The sequence below is a fragment of the Phyllostomus hastatus genome, unplaced genomic scaffold (assembly GCF_019186645.2).
Source record: "Phyllostomus hastatus isolate PE091 unplaced genomic scaffold, TTU_PhHast_1.1 phas_scaffold_1066, whole genome shotgun sequence".
Taxonomy (NCBI): Eukaryota; Metazoa; Chordata; class Mammalia; order Chiroptera; family Phyllostomidae; genus Phyllostomus; species Phyllostomus hastatus.
The window spans coordinates 31,609,130-31,622,945 of NW_025334004.1; the positions used below are offsets into that span (position 1 = coordinate 31,609,130).

Genomic DNA, 13,816 nt, shown 5'->3' on the forward strand with positions numbered 1-13,816 from the left:
TGTTCATGAAAATCATTTTTTATTGTGTGTGGCATCCATCAAACCTGAATTACAAAAAGCACTGGGCAAAGACAAAAGTCGAGATAAAAGTAAATGACATGGAATGACTGAAAGACCGGGGACTCCCAAAGTAGACGTCGAGATGAACTTAAACGTCTCTGGGGATCTGCTACGCGCCCGGCCCTGTGACGGAGCGGAGGGCGCCGAGACGCGGGGCGCACAGTACCTGCCTTTGCAGGCACCCCCGCTCCCCTGGGGAACCAACGGGCAGGCCGACTGCCCTGTGCGGAGAACACGCGCCTCCATGGAGGGACCGACTGGGTCCCCGGGTGACCTGACCCCGGACGGAGGCGCTGACCGAGGACTTGGGTCGGGTCCATACTGGAGGTTCTGACCGGGAGCCTGGCAGCCAGCCGGACCTTGGCCAGGGGTGTGGATGCAAGGAGCTTAGGAAGAACCACCGTCTTAGTCCGCTCGGGCTGCGTCAGCATAACACCATAGATGGGGTGGCTTAAACAAAAGTTCTGGGGGCTGGGGAGACCCAGATTGGTGCCAGCATGGTCAGGATCTGGGGGCCGGGCGGGGGGCTCGTCCTGGCTTGTGTCTGGCCACCTTATTGCTGCGTCCGCACATGGAGGAGCCAAGGCTCTGCTTATAAGGGCACTAACCCCCCGCGGTGCGGGCCCCTGCCGTGACCTCGTCACGGCCTGATGACCCCCCAAAGGCCCCACCTCCAAACAGCATCACGCTGCTGGTTAGGGCTTCAGCATGTAGATTTGGAGGACACAGACGTTTGGTCCGGAACACCACCCAGAAGGGTAACTTCGGCGGTGGACCCAGGCACGCAAAGGCACGTCGGGGCCCGTGGGGGAGGGCCTCCGGGCGCGGGGTGGGGGGGCAGTGGAGAGTGTGCGGGGAAAGCGTGCGGAGCGCAGAGGCGGGAATGGGCCCCTGGGGACGGGAAGTAGCTGTGGCAGGTGGCGCAGTAGCTGTGGCAGGTGGCGCACAGCGTGAGGAAGACAGAAAGGGGCTCTGGCCAGGGATCGGTGCCGCCACAGCCCCTCACTGAGGGGCTGAGAAACGGAAAGTCGCCGATGGCCTTTGAGCAGTTCTGAGACACACGGCCAGCTCTGTGCTGAAGACAGACCCGTCCGAGGACCATGAGGACGGATTAGCGGCCGGAGAGCGAGGGGCCCAGTGAGATGCTACGAACAGGACGTGCCCTTCAAAACCCGAGTTTCCAAAAACCTTTCATGGCAGGGGGAGTACAAATCACAATAACAACAAATCCCTCGCGCCGAGTGCCGGACTCTCAAACACCGTCTTATCAAACTTAGCAACAACCCTTTGACACAAGTGCGTTGGGGGGTCCCTGTTTTTGCTGGAGAAGCAGGGGCTCGGAGAGGTCACCTAACTCGCTAAAGCCACAGAGCGAGACCGTGGCAGCACTGGGTCTGACCCCTGAGGCCCTGCCCCTCCTGGCCGGGCCACCTTGTCGACAGCTAGCTGGGACGGTCTCAGGGCTGGGGACAGGTGTGTTGGTGAGGAGGGTCCCATGCAGAGCCACTCTGCAGCCTGGAAACAGCCCCTGAGCCAAGTGGAATCTGCTGGGGTGACACCCCTGGGAGTGGCCTCTTGGGGACTGTGGGCTCTCGCCACCCCCACCCCAGTCCCACTGCAAGGCCACCACTGTGCATATAGTGAGAGCTCAGTGATGGGGGGATGAGAGAGGTGGGATACCTTGTTTTAAACGGTCAAACTCAGATGCCACTTCACACCGGTGAGGACGGCCATCATAACCAAAGCAACAAACAGCAAGTGCTGGCGAGGATGCGGAGAAAAGGGGACCCTAGTGCACTGTTGGTGGGAATGCAGACTGGTGCAGCCACTGGGGAAAACGGTATGGAATTTCCTCGGAAAACTAAAAATGGATCTGCCTTTTGACCCAGCAATTCCACTGCTGGGATTGTACCCTAAGAACCCTGAAACACCGATCCAAAAGAACCTATGCACCCCAATGTTCACAGCAGCCCAATTTACAACCACCAAGTGCTGGAAACAGCCCAGGTGCCCATCAGTAAATGAGTGCATCAAAAAACCACGGTACGTTGACACGACGGAACACTACACAACAGAGAGAAGGAAGGCGCTCCCACCCTTTGCATGAACTCCGCCCTCTCAGCTCGGCACTCCAGGCCCCGCGGAATCAGAAACCTGTTCCCCTCGAGCCCCAGTCCTCGATGACGGTCATCTCATCTGCGGTAGGTGCTTCGGGGCCCCTGGAGGGGACGGAGACAGGAAGGTCCGACTGCTAGTTTTCCACACGCAGGGCGCGGGCAGTGCTGCGCACGGTTGGCGGGTCCGTGTCTCCGCTGGGACCCTTCCACGGGGAGGGTTTCCCCAGGCCACCTCGGTTTCAAGAGCACGTAGGATTTGTCACCTAATGTCTTCTCCCGAGGGACCCAGAAATATAGCAAGGACATTGGAAGGCCAGCTGCTGCCAATGAAAGAGTCGAACTGACCTGCCAGCGTGGCCGTAGGCACTCCGGCTTGACAGGAGCTGCCCCGAGGAGGTCCACGGGGCCAAGAGGCCCACGCGGCGCGCACTGCACCGCTTGGGATCCGAAAAGATGGGCGGCTGTAAGCGGGCAGGTTTCAGTGAGAAATGTACATGTTTTGTCTTGGAGGCTATTTACTTAACTAAAGACGTCCAGTCCCACAGCTTCTGGACATTCATTTTATAGGGAAAGATCTTTAAAGCTTCTCCAACTCATTTCCCCACCTGCCAGCTCGGCTGGCCAGCCCTTTCCTCGTAATGCCTGTCGGTGCCAAAAGAACGTCTCTAGGTCCCTTCTCTCCGAACGAACAAAAATGCACTCGATGTTTTGGGTCTAGGTTTCCCAGCCGACGGCTCCTCCTCGCCCGGTCTGGGCCACTGGGGGGGGGGGGGCATGAAAAGCAGACTCCTGCTTTCGCCCTCGGAACTCGGGGCACACGCAGCCCACATTGTGCCCGTTCCAGGCATTTCCCGTGGCAGCTGCGTTCCCAGAAAGGCTTCTAGACTGAACCAGACGAGCCTCGATACCTGCCAATGAAACAGCAGGCTGGAAGCGGCCGGCTCTGGGCCTCCACCAAGACTGTTCCGGAGGAGACGAGCCTTAAAACGCTCCCTGCTCCCCTCCTTCGGGCCAGGAGGCCAGGACTCTCCAGGACCGGAATTCTGAACTCCTCCAAAACGGCCCAGACGTGAAAACTGCGAGACGGCAAACGTCTGCTCCCTGTGCCCCAGATGAGCAGAGAGACAGGCGCAGCGGCCAGCCGGGGCCGCCCAACGGCCCCAGGGGATCGCATTCATTCCCACGTACTCCACTTAAGACACTCAAACCAGCAATAACCTTTGGCAACGCAAACACATTCCTATTAGCTGAATAGGCACAACCAAAGATTATATGCCCCAGTGGTCTCGTTTTGAACTATAAAAGAAGGGTCTAGATTTCAAAGGAGCTAGGATAGAATTCTCTACCCCTGGTGGGCTCTTAACTCTTCTTATGTTTGTTCTGCAGGAGGAGCTGACATTTCCTGGAGTTCTGTGCGAGCAGACTTCAAAGTGGTCCTGAAATGAAATGGCCCGTTCGTGTGCATTTTTTAAAAGGGCAGAATCTCTCCAGCACCTAGCACAGGGCCTGGGACAGAACGGGTTTCCAATAACTGTTTGTCGTCCGAGTGAATACCCAGAAAGAACTTCCCGGGAAAGCAGGTCGCTCTGTAAGGTATGTATACGTGTCCCATCGCTGTGCTGTCTACCCGAGACCACGGATGTCGACCGCCATGGAAATTTTTTTTTAATAAATTCAAAAAGCAAAGGAAAACAGGGTCATCTCGAATCAGTAAGTTTTTCCCTTCAAAGGTGACCCCTCGAAACTCTCGGCTGGAAATCCACGGAGAAATCACCTTGATCCCAAGCAGGGCCGCCCCCCCTTGGAAGCCAAGTGGGTCGTGAACCGCCCAACTCCGGGGACTGGACGGACCCCCGCACTGGTCTGTGGAGGGCTCAGCCTGCGTGGCTGAACGTGGCCCCCTGAGGAGACACTCGGCAAGCATCTCCTGGACGAAAACACTGAGCCATTGTTAAAGGTCTAAAACACTGTTTTCAAGAAGTATAATGTGCTCCCCCGGTGACACGTGGTTGCATTTGAAGAGGCGTGCAGCCTCTTCATTTAAATAGTTCCTGTTCTACCCTGGCTGGTGTGGCTCAGTGGATTGAGCATGGGCCTGCTAACCCAAGGGTCGCTGGTTCGATTCCCAGTCAGGGCACATGCCTGGGTTGTGGGCCAGGTCCCCAGTAGGGGGCACGCGAGAGGCAACCACACACTGATGTTTCTCTCCTCTTTCTTCCTCCCTTCCCCTCTCTCTATAAATAAATAAATAAATAATTTGTGTTCCTTTAACGTGCTTGAGGAAAAAAATCATGGTGCACCTCAAGCTTGCCAAGCTATTAAGTGTGGCTGCTTCTATAATGAGGCTCCCATACTGCATTTGGGTCACGGGTGACCGAGGTTGACAACCAGGTAAAATATGCCCCCTACCTGTATAAACACAGCCCTGATAATCCCTCACTGCTGGGGGATCGTGTGCCCATAACGTTTCTGAACTTGGGCTGCCCCGCCCGCGTGACTTCAGAGACGTGCCACGCAAGGCCAAGAAACTGAGCCCAGCGAATGGCTCCCGTGGGCATGGGGACTCTTAACGTGGAATGGGGACTCTGGATGGACACGATCCGTAACCCCGGTCTCATTAGCCCTGTGCTCTCGCCGACTCTCTTCTGGGTTTACGACCGTGTCTTTCAATTATACGCTCGGAAAGTTAGCAGGTTCAGGCAGAAAGGAGACCCTCACACCTTCACTGGGTAAAGCCTGCATATGAAAATGGTTACGCCGGCAGAATAAGATCTTTTAGAAAAAGGTCGAATTCATTTTCGGTAGTTAGCAGAAAGGCAGCCGGGAGGCAGGGCTCGCCTCAGGGAAAAGGAGAAGCCACAGTTAGGTCAAGTGCCGGAGAGCTGGGTATTAATTTTTTACGCTAACATTTTGGGGAAGAGAACATAATGATGGGGTTGGACCTCAAGAAATGATTTAGTTTACTGAAAATAGCCATTCTTCTTTTTGACCTATATAGGCACAGCCATAAAAAGCCAGTTCCTGCTCTACTTTCTCCGAGGCACCGTTTGGAATGGAGTAGACCGCGTGGAAAGGCATGGTGTGCCTCAGTGACGACCCAGCACAGAAGGTTCGCTTCTTGGAAGTCGAGCGGGTGCGCACGCTAAGCCGGCTACGGAGACCGGGGGGCTGCGACGCCGCGGGAGCCGAGAGCACACGCGAGCCCAGGTCTTGGCGTCTCACACCCGTGTCCAGTGAACCCAGGCTCCGTGGAGAGATGGCTGGTTTTAGGACTGGGGCAGGGAATGTACAAGGTGAAACTGGTACCTCTTGTATAATTTTAAAAAAACCCACCCAATTCCATGTTGATGCTAGAGGCTTGGGGGGTGGGGCTGGAGGTGTTGCAGAAACTGGAGGGAGACCGGATGCGAGAAAGACCTTTCTTTTTAGTCACACCAGGGCCTCGCCGAGAGGTCACGGGAATGAACGAGCTAGCGGCAGCCCCGTGGGAGCGTGGCCCCAGCTGTCCCCAGTGGAGCAGCCTGCTCCCAGAGGGGTGTCGCCGACCTGAGCCCCGTTCCTTGGCTTGCTTTTCCCTCTGGGCGCTGGCCAGGAAGGAGTGAGCAGGAGAGGGCCCGGCGGGGAGCTGGCCTGGAGCGGTCACATGTTTGAAGAAGGCCAGCGCTCCCTCCGGGGACAAGCCGGCAGCCGCGGCCACCTCCACACCCCAGTGGGCGACGTGGCCTGGGCACAGCCGGGACTCAGGGCCGGTCAGCGAACGTCCCCCATCGCTCTGCGAGGCGCCGAGACTGCTCTAAGGGACGAGGGCGTAGAGCTGAGGCCGCCGCCCTCAGGGAGGCCCTGCCGGGTGGGAGAAGCAGAAACATAAACCGACGGAGACCGCCCAGGAGGTCCGTGCCCCAGAGCTGGGTCCCGGGTCTCACGGACGGAGGCGCTGACGCCGCACGGAAGTCAGAAGCTGCTGGACCGAAGGCAGTGTCTCAGTTACCCCATCAGACACCTTACAGTTTCCGTGCCTTTGTCCAAGTTCAACACGGCCATCGCTTCTCTCCGGAACTGGTTCTTGGGTTGGACGTGGTTGAACTGGCTTATTTGGGGGCCCTGCTATCTAATGACACCCTGCAAAGACCGAGGATTGCAACTGGGGACAAAGACAGCAGGTACTCCTCGCCCTGCATGCCTGCCCTGGCCACATGCTCCGTGGGGACATTAGAGGATGGATGTGTGACCTTAACCATGTGTCTTCAGTGTCTGTTTCTGCCGTGGCCACAGGCTCAATTTGGGTGACTTAAGTGTGTTTGGTGTGCCTGCGCATCGCAGAGATGCTTCCAAGGTCAAAGGCACGGGCTGGGGGGTCAGAACGGGCTTCTCAGGAGCAGGGGCTCCAGGAATGCGCAGGACTCAGCACGCAGCACTCACGGAGCACCGTGGTGAACAGCGTGGCACGTTCTGGGCCACAGGCTGCCAGCCGCAAGCTGGGTGGCTGAGAGGTCGGCGCGGAGTCTCCCTCCGGAGCCGGGACGGCCCAGCCTGCCAAGCGTCTGTCTTGGGCGCCACCTCAGGAACCTGGCTTTGATGACAGGTGTCAGGAGACGCTCCGGGAGGATGGGCCCTCCCACCTCTGACTTCAGGGCTGGTGGGGATGACAAGCTTATCTCCTGGGGACCATGGACCAGAGAACATGGGCGGAGGGCTGTGTCCCCTTCGGGGCACAGGGTGTCTACAGTAACTGGGAATTTTTTTTGGGGGGGGTGCCTGAAATCCCTGAGAAGTCAATGACCCACCTCAGGGGTCGAGGCAGGGTGAGTGATGTGGGTTATAAGTCACATGGCCGGCTTAGCACGTGAAGAGTGTCTGAAGGCTCCAGGTGGACAGGGAGGCCGCAGGGCCGAGCGACAGGGCCCGTGGGGGCCCTCCGTCAGAAGTGGGCCCAGGAAGAAACTCGGGGGAAACCAGCAGGTAAAGGACAAAACCAAGGGGAGGACTGAAAACACGAATTAAAAACACATGAGGGGAGTCGAGGGCGCAGGGGCTCGGGAGCCAAAGGAGGTGAGACTTTCAAGGGAGAGCGAGTCAGTGTCAAGACACGTAAGAGAAAGGAGTGAAAGGCAGGCACTGGCTGGGGCAGCGGCGGGGCGGGGAGCGCACCTACAACCTTGCCCAGAGCAGCTGTGACAAAGTGTGGGGAGTGGAAGCTGCTACCGGGGGGGGCGGGGGAATGCGCCCCCCCTCGGAGAAGGCTGACGGGGCGGGGGTGGGGTGGGACGAGGGGGCCGGGATGGTTATCCGGGGACAGGCAGGGCCCGTGTTCCCCGCTGTGAGCCAAAGCCTGTGGAAATGCACGGAGCAGAGTCCCCCGCTGCCATTTTCATGCGCTGCTGTTTGATAGTCGATATTCCAGCCCCGCGAAGAGGCTTCGGTTTCGTGTTCTAATCCATCTGCCTTTTTTATTTTCCATTTCACGTACTCTTTCCATGAGTTCATTCCCGTGCGCGAGAGCTGGAAACGGGATGCCTCCTGCAGCGTCCCCGGGCTGGCGCGGGGGAGGCCGCCTCGCGACCCACCCCGCCGCGACAAGGTCCAGGGTCTCGGGGGGACTTTTCTCAGGGCGTGAACTGGAGCTCGGTCTCTAGACACACTTCAATAACTTCCCATGTCCCCTTACACGCATGTAGTCGCTTGCAGTTGCCAAATTATTTTATAGCCATTGTTTCGACTCATTCTTACAATGACCCCCGGGGGGCCGGGTGGTGAAGGCAGATAATCTGACCCCTGTGTCACAGATGCAAACAGACAGGGCACACGAGGTTACCTCCTTCCCCACTCGGCGGCTCTTCCAATGTAGTTACCAGTCAGTGCCCATGAAGACGGTTTACGTCTCCATTTGCAAAGGTCATAATATCCTATCACGTATTACAGTCTGAGGTGAGGGGGGAAGGGAGAAGCAGGGAGGGGGGGGAGGGGGGGAGAGGCAGAGGACGGGGAGCCCAGGTGCCCAGCACCCCAGTGGCGGATGAAGCCTGACTGTCCACCGGTGTCGAGGTTATACACGCAGCGAGCCCCCCGGGCGCCTGATAGAAAGGAAGATTTTCCCCCAAACCAATGAAATCAATCGCTTCTAGCCCGTGCGCTGGACACCACTATTTACACACGTTTCCGGCTGATTCTCACATGCAGCCAGGCTGAGACCCACTGTACACAGCAGGCTGACGATGCCATGAAAACCACACTAATAAGGGGGTCCTTCCTCTTGGGGGTGTTTATGAGGTTACCACCCCCTGCTGGGTCAGCAGGTACAAAATGCTTCTAATCCATCGGTCAGTCCGATGGCCTTCCCCTTCAACCTGACCACTGCTTACTGCCCCCCCCCCGCTGGTTACACCAGCCCCCACCGCTGGGTCTCCTCGTCCCCCGCCCCCCTCCACTGGAGTCTCTGCACAGCCGCCCGAGTCCTGAGAAAACGCACTGCCACTCCCGGGCTGAGAGCCCTGCAGCGCCCTCTCACCCCAGCCAAACCTCTTCTGGGCGCCACAGACCTCTGCACACTCCCTCTTCCTCTCCTCTGTTCCAGCCTGTGCTTGCTGTTCCCTCTGCCTGGATGCTCTTTGCCAGATCTCAGCACGGCTGGCTCACCACTCACTTCCTCTGGGTCACAGCCCGATGTGACCTCCACAAGGAGACCTCTCCGGACCACCCTGTCCACTGCCTCCCCCTCACACACTTCCCGTGTGTCTCCACGCTTCCCTTGGGCAGTCTCGGGGGGAGGCTCCGGCAGGGCAGAGAGGGGGCTGCAGCCCCGAGAACAGGGCCGCGTGCACCGCAGGCCTGGCCTCGGTGTCTGTGAATGAACGAGGAGCCCCCGGGGACCGACCGGCTGCTGCCCTCCAGCCCTGATTGCTCTGGAAAGCAGAGTGTGGGTCACGGGGCGGCCCCGAACTCGGGCCATGGGAGGCCGGCAGGTCCAGGGCTGGTTTGGGGGGCGGGTGCAGATCCGAACTGTGAATCCTGGGGAGGCGAGTGAGTCAGGGCCTCCGGGAACGTGCTTGTCACACCAAGCCTAGTCTTCCCGCATGCTGTGACGCGAAGTCCACCTCCGAAGGTCTCCGCGGGACCTGGTGAGTTGGGGCTTCACTGGAGGAACAGCAGAGGGGACCAGCGTTCCCGACCGGAAGCCGTCTGCTCGAACTCCCAGCAGCAGTGGGCTGGGCTTCGGGTGGCCGCCCGGACACAAACGGTGTTTAAGAGCGAGGAGTTTCTGTCTGTAGCATGAGGAGTGCCTCTCACCGCTATGAAGGCTGAGTGTGGCAGCTCTCGAAAGAACAATGACAGGAATTGGGTGGGCATGTCACAAGATCGGAATGTTTGCCCATCCGAGATCGAGGGCTACAGGGGGTCCTCTTCTCGGGACACACGTCAGGCTACCGTGTCTCCGGTGAGGTCACATGGGACCCACCGAGCTGGCCCGGTGCTTGGCCCCTGCTGTGCGATGCCACCCCAGGACCGTGTCCCTGCAGACAGAGTGGGCCCCTCCCTGACCTCCCTGCCCTCCCCGTGCCTGGCTCTCTCAAGCCTGCTGACAAAGTCTGATGGCTCTAAGGGAAAGGTCTGCCCTGGCCACCCAGCAAATATCTCTCCCCTATGGGCGCCTTTAATAACTTGTCGTTTCTTTCCTAGCACAATGCAAAGTTATTCTATTTACGCTTCCCTCATTAGAATGTCATTTGCATAGGGCAGAGAGCTGATCTGCCTCCTTCACTGACTGTCCGCCTGGCACCTGGCGGATAATAGGTGCTCAGTTAAAGACGGCAGAAAAGAAAGCAGCAGGGGAGCGAGGCATAAAAGAGGAACACAGGCAAGCAAGACTGCGAACCTAAACGCCTCTATTCTAAGGTATGGGAGGTGTAGCTGTGCTGTGAAAACCTTCCTTGCTGTATATTTCCTGCGCCTGAGGATACGTTCTCTTAATGCAGTTGAAAATAAAAATGGTCCCTGCTACGCTCGCTAACAAAGAAGGACTCACAGAGACACCATTAGCTAGACTCTCCATTCCCACAGCAGGTACACACACCCGTCCCATGGGGGACTATGGCAAACGTGTGCACACGTTTTAACAGATATTCACAGGCAGCCCTTCCCATCCACGCGGGGTCACGGGGGTCAGTCACTGCATATGCACATGCATTGGAAGTATAGCGCCATAATGCTGCTCCTGTGAGCCACATGCTGAAATGAGCTGTTATGACAAAGTGTCGTTCCCCAAATCACCTGGCTCCCTATTCCCTTAAATAGTGCAGCAGGCCCATGCCCCCGGCCCACAGGTTCTAATCCTGGAGGTAGAATCCCAGAGGAGTTGGGACAGCTACCAAACAATAATGGATTTTCCTAGTTTTCTACAAAGACAGGGCTGGTGACCCGCAGTGACCAGGCTGTGAGGTTGGCCAGCAGACACGGCGCCTCCTCTCTGGCACGCCTTGTGATGTCTGCAAGACGGGTGGCTGGCCGGAAGTTCGGAGCCGCCCTGAACCGCTGAACCGGTCTATTCCAGGGGCGTGCGACCACCACACCACCTTGGTGCCCTGACCCCCCACCTGCCCCCTCCAGGTGGGGATGCCAGATGAAATACAGGACACCGGTTAAACTTGGATTTCAGGTAAACAATGAAGAATTTAGTGGTATAGTCAGTCCCCAAATACTGCATGGGACTTATTTATACAGAAAAAAAAAGTCCCATTTCTCTGAAGTCCAAGCGTAAAGGTGCACCGTGCCCTTTCATTCGCTGAGACCGGCCACCCTTCACAGACACCGGCCCCGTGGGAGCCTCCGTCGCCCGGGAAACTTTCGGGGGTTCCACAGTTTCGTGTTATTATTGATACCTGTAAGTATTTTAGATACCTGCTTCAAGAAATAGTTCACTTCTCCTTTTCTGGGCCTATCAAGTCCTTCCTAATTTCGCTGAGTTTCGGCACGGCGGACTGGTCTCTAATAGCTCGCACTTTTCCTCCAGGACACATCAGTGCCCCCCTGACCGACCCGTACTTGGTGTGTGCCATTCGCAATGGGGTGCACGAAACAGAAAGAGTCCAGAAGCGCAGACTTGGCCCTCGGACCCTTTAGCTAGACCTTCCTGAATGCTTGCTTGCAACCGCAACCCTCTCTAAAACAATAAAATCAAAAATCAATTAATGCTGTGAATATGGTTATTATTACTGACATAAAGGTGGCCCATGACAGCCTTTCCAGAAAGCTAGAGAGTATGTTAACAGTATCAACTACTCTTTAAAAAAAACCTGTTTTCTACTATAAAAAAGAACCTAAACTAGTTCCACGTAACACAAGGACAAAACCATCTGTGTGATCTCTCCGAGGAGCTCATGTTTCTATAGATTTTATCACTTCCCAACTGTTCCAACCGGTTCTGAAATTTTAGAAAGTCACGTGGACTTGGCAGATACAACTCATCAAGATGTTTAATTTCATCATTAATATCGCAATTATTTTATATTATGCCTCTACATTGTAGAAGACTCAAGTCACACGAGTCAAAATAAAGTGTGAAACTGCATCAAAATTCATCACCAGGTTTTTTCAAAATTACGTGAAAATGCTTCTAACAATAGCCGATCAGTAAAACCAACACGTCGACGGTCTAGCCATGAATATAGAAGAATACCCAGCACTCAAGAAAGAACAACTCAAAAGCGTGTCTCTGCAGATGTGGCCCCTGGTGTGCGCTGGGAAAGTGACTTTGAACCGATGCAGAGACTGCCAGCCGCTCATTGAAGCAGACACAAAGCTGGTTTGTAGTTCATCTTCGCAAGAACAAAGATTTCACTTTACAAGGATAGAGTTAGCATTAAAATAAAGACGAAACTTGAACAAGAGAACATGAGTACAGCGAGTGTGATCATATAATTTCGGCTGTCGAACAGTAAAAAAAAAAAGCAAAACCAGGACACCAACCTTGGCGGCAGCGGCGCTCTGCACCGGGTCCCACACGTCTCCGTTCAAAAGAGAGGCGCTGACGACTTCATAGGCTCCTCCCTGGTCCCCCACTGGGGCCTGGGGCGCTGCAGGTGCTAGGCTGCTTCCCAAGACCGCCCCTGCATGGGAGAGAAAACAGCACTGTTCTTCACCCGGGTCGGGGAGAGCTTGGCACCGGAAGCTGGGGATGTAAAGACTCGGCGGGAACACCAGGAGCTGGGTAAGCCTGGGGAGACACCACCCTCTCGTAAATCGTCTTGAGTGGTGAAACCGATGACGTCTCTGTCACTCTAACCATAAACTCTGTAACTTCAAGCAAACAAAAGCTAGAGCTTTTCCTTCAAGACGTACAGCCTGTGCCCGGTGGTTATCACAGTCAAACTAGGGGGTGCTACTCTTTAACAAGCAACACAAATGCACACACAGTGACTTCCCAAAGGAGGAGTAGGCGCTTTGCGTGAGATCAGCTCTCGGTGGAAAGGGTCCCGGGTCTGGCCGCAGGAAGAGTTTCTTACTCCATTTCCTGAAGTCCCCAGGAATCAGTTCAACACAATGCCAACACCCCCCCCCCACCCCCGCTCCTGGCCTCCCAGAGGCTAATTTTATATGCTTCGGTGAGAGATTCCATAGACAAAATTAATTTGCCAGTTCAGACTGACTAGACTGGTTTATGAAAAAAAAAATTAAGTCATTCAATAAACGATTATATGATCTTGTTTCTTGGGGTCTGTCTGTCCAACCCGTTAATACACCGACACAGGTTCAACTCAGCCCAATTTCCATAAACAATCCTAATGGAAAGTATAACATTTTTCTCTTCTGGAGAGTGTATCACTTTCTCAACAAACGCAGTCATTTCTCCGGGCTGGCTCGCCGGTGAGGTCACGCTCCTGCTATGCGCCGCGACCACAGGGCATCCCTCAAGGTGAAGGGCAGGAGCGGAACCCTGCCTGTTATTCCCATCCCTTCAAGCAGGATGCCGGCGTTTCAGGCCCGAGTCAGAATAGCAGAGTTTTAGGTTACTAAGGAGTTCGTATTTATTGGGCACAAGTGGTATTGAAATTTTAATCCTAGACATTTTACAGCCCCCCGAACACTTGTAAATCCACACCGTTTTATCAACCTCGATGTGGAAGTCTGCGGTTACAGTCAGGTTACAGAGGGATCGCTCCCCGGGCCCGTCCGTGTCTGAGCGGCCGCTCTGGAAAATCCTCCAGCTGGTCCCGGAGCACTTAAAGCTCCAGGTGTTGCGGACCGAAGGGGTGGGGAGTACGGGCGGTGGCAGGGGGCCCCTCGGCGCGTGGGGGAGGGACTGTGAGCGCAGGTGAGGGAGGGGCGGGGGACACGTGGGGTTCAGGGCCGGGGTGTGCCGAGTGTTCAGGACTGAACCCGCACGCCCGCCCCTGGGCAGGAGGGGGGCCCCAGCTGCGCACGCGCAAGGGCTGGCGCCAGCCGGTGACCTCTGCGCACGTGGCAGAGGGCTGGCGCGAGGAGAAAGGAATGGCGTTCGGCTCGCGAGACACCAGCAGGGGGTCTCCTAGCTGCAGGGGGCGGCGCGGGCGTCTGTAACCAATGAGCCCCGCCCAGTGGCGTGACCGTCTGTGCGCTTCCGCGCGCTCCAGGTAGGGCCGCGCTTTGGAGGAAGGCGTGCCCCAGCG

The 13,816-nt window shown here is 56.4% G+C and overlaps 1 protein-coding gene across 1 annotated transcript in view; it reads right to left on the minus strand.

Moving 5' to 3' along the window:
- Positions 1–13,816, minus strand: part of ADAM12 (ADAM metallopeptidase domain 12) — a 271,784-nt gene that overhangs the window by 220,037 nt on the left and 37,931 nt on the right. The window contains exon 2 of the mRNA XM_045854355.1: positions 12,138–12,277. Coding sequence (XP_045710311.1) covers positions 12,138–12,277 — 140 coding nt within the window. The remainder of the gene's footprint in view (positions 1–12,137; positions 12,278–13,816) is intronic.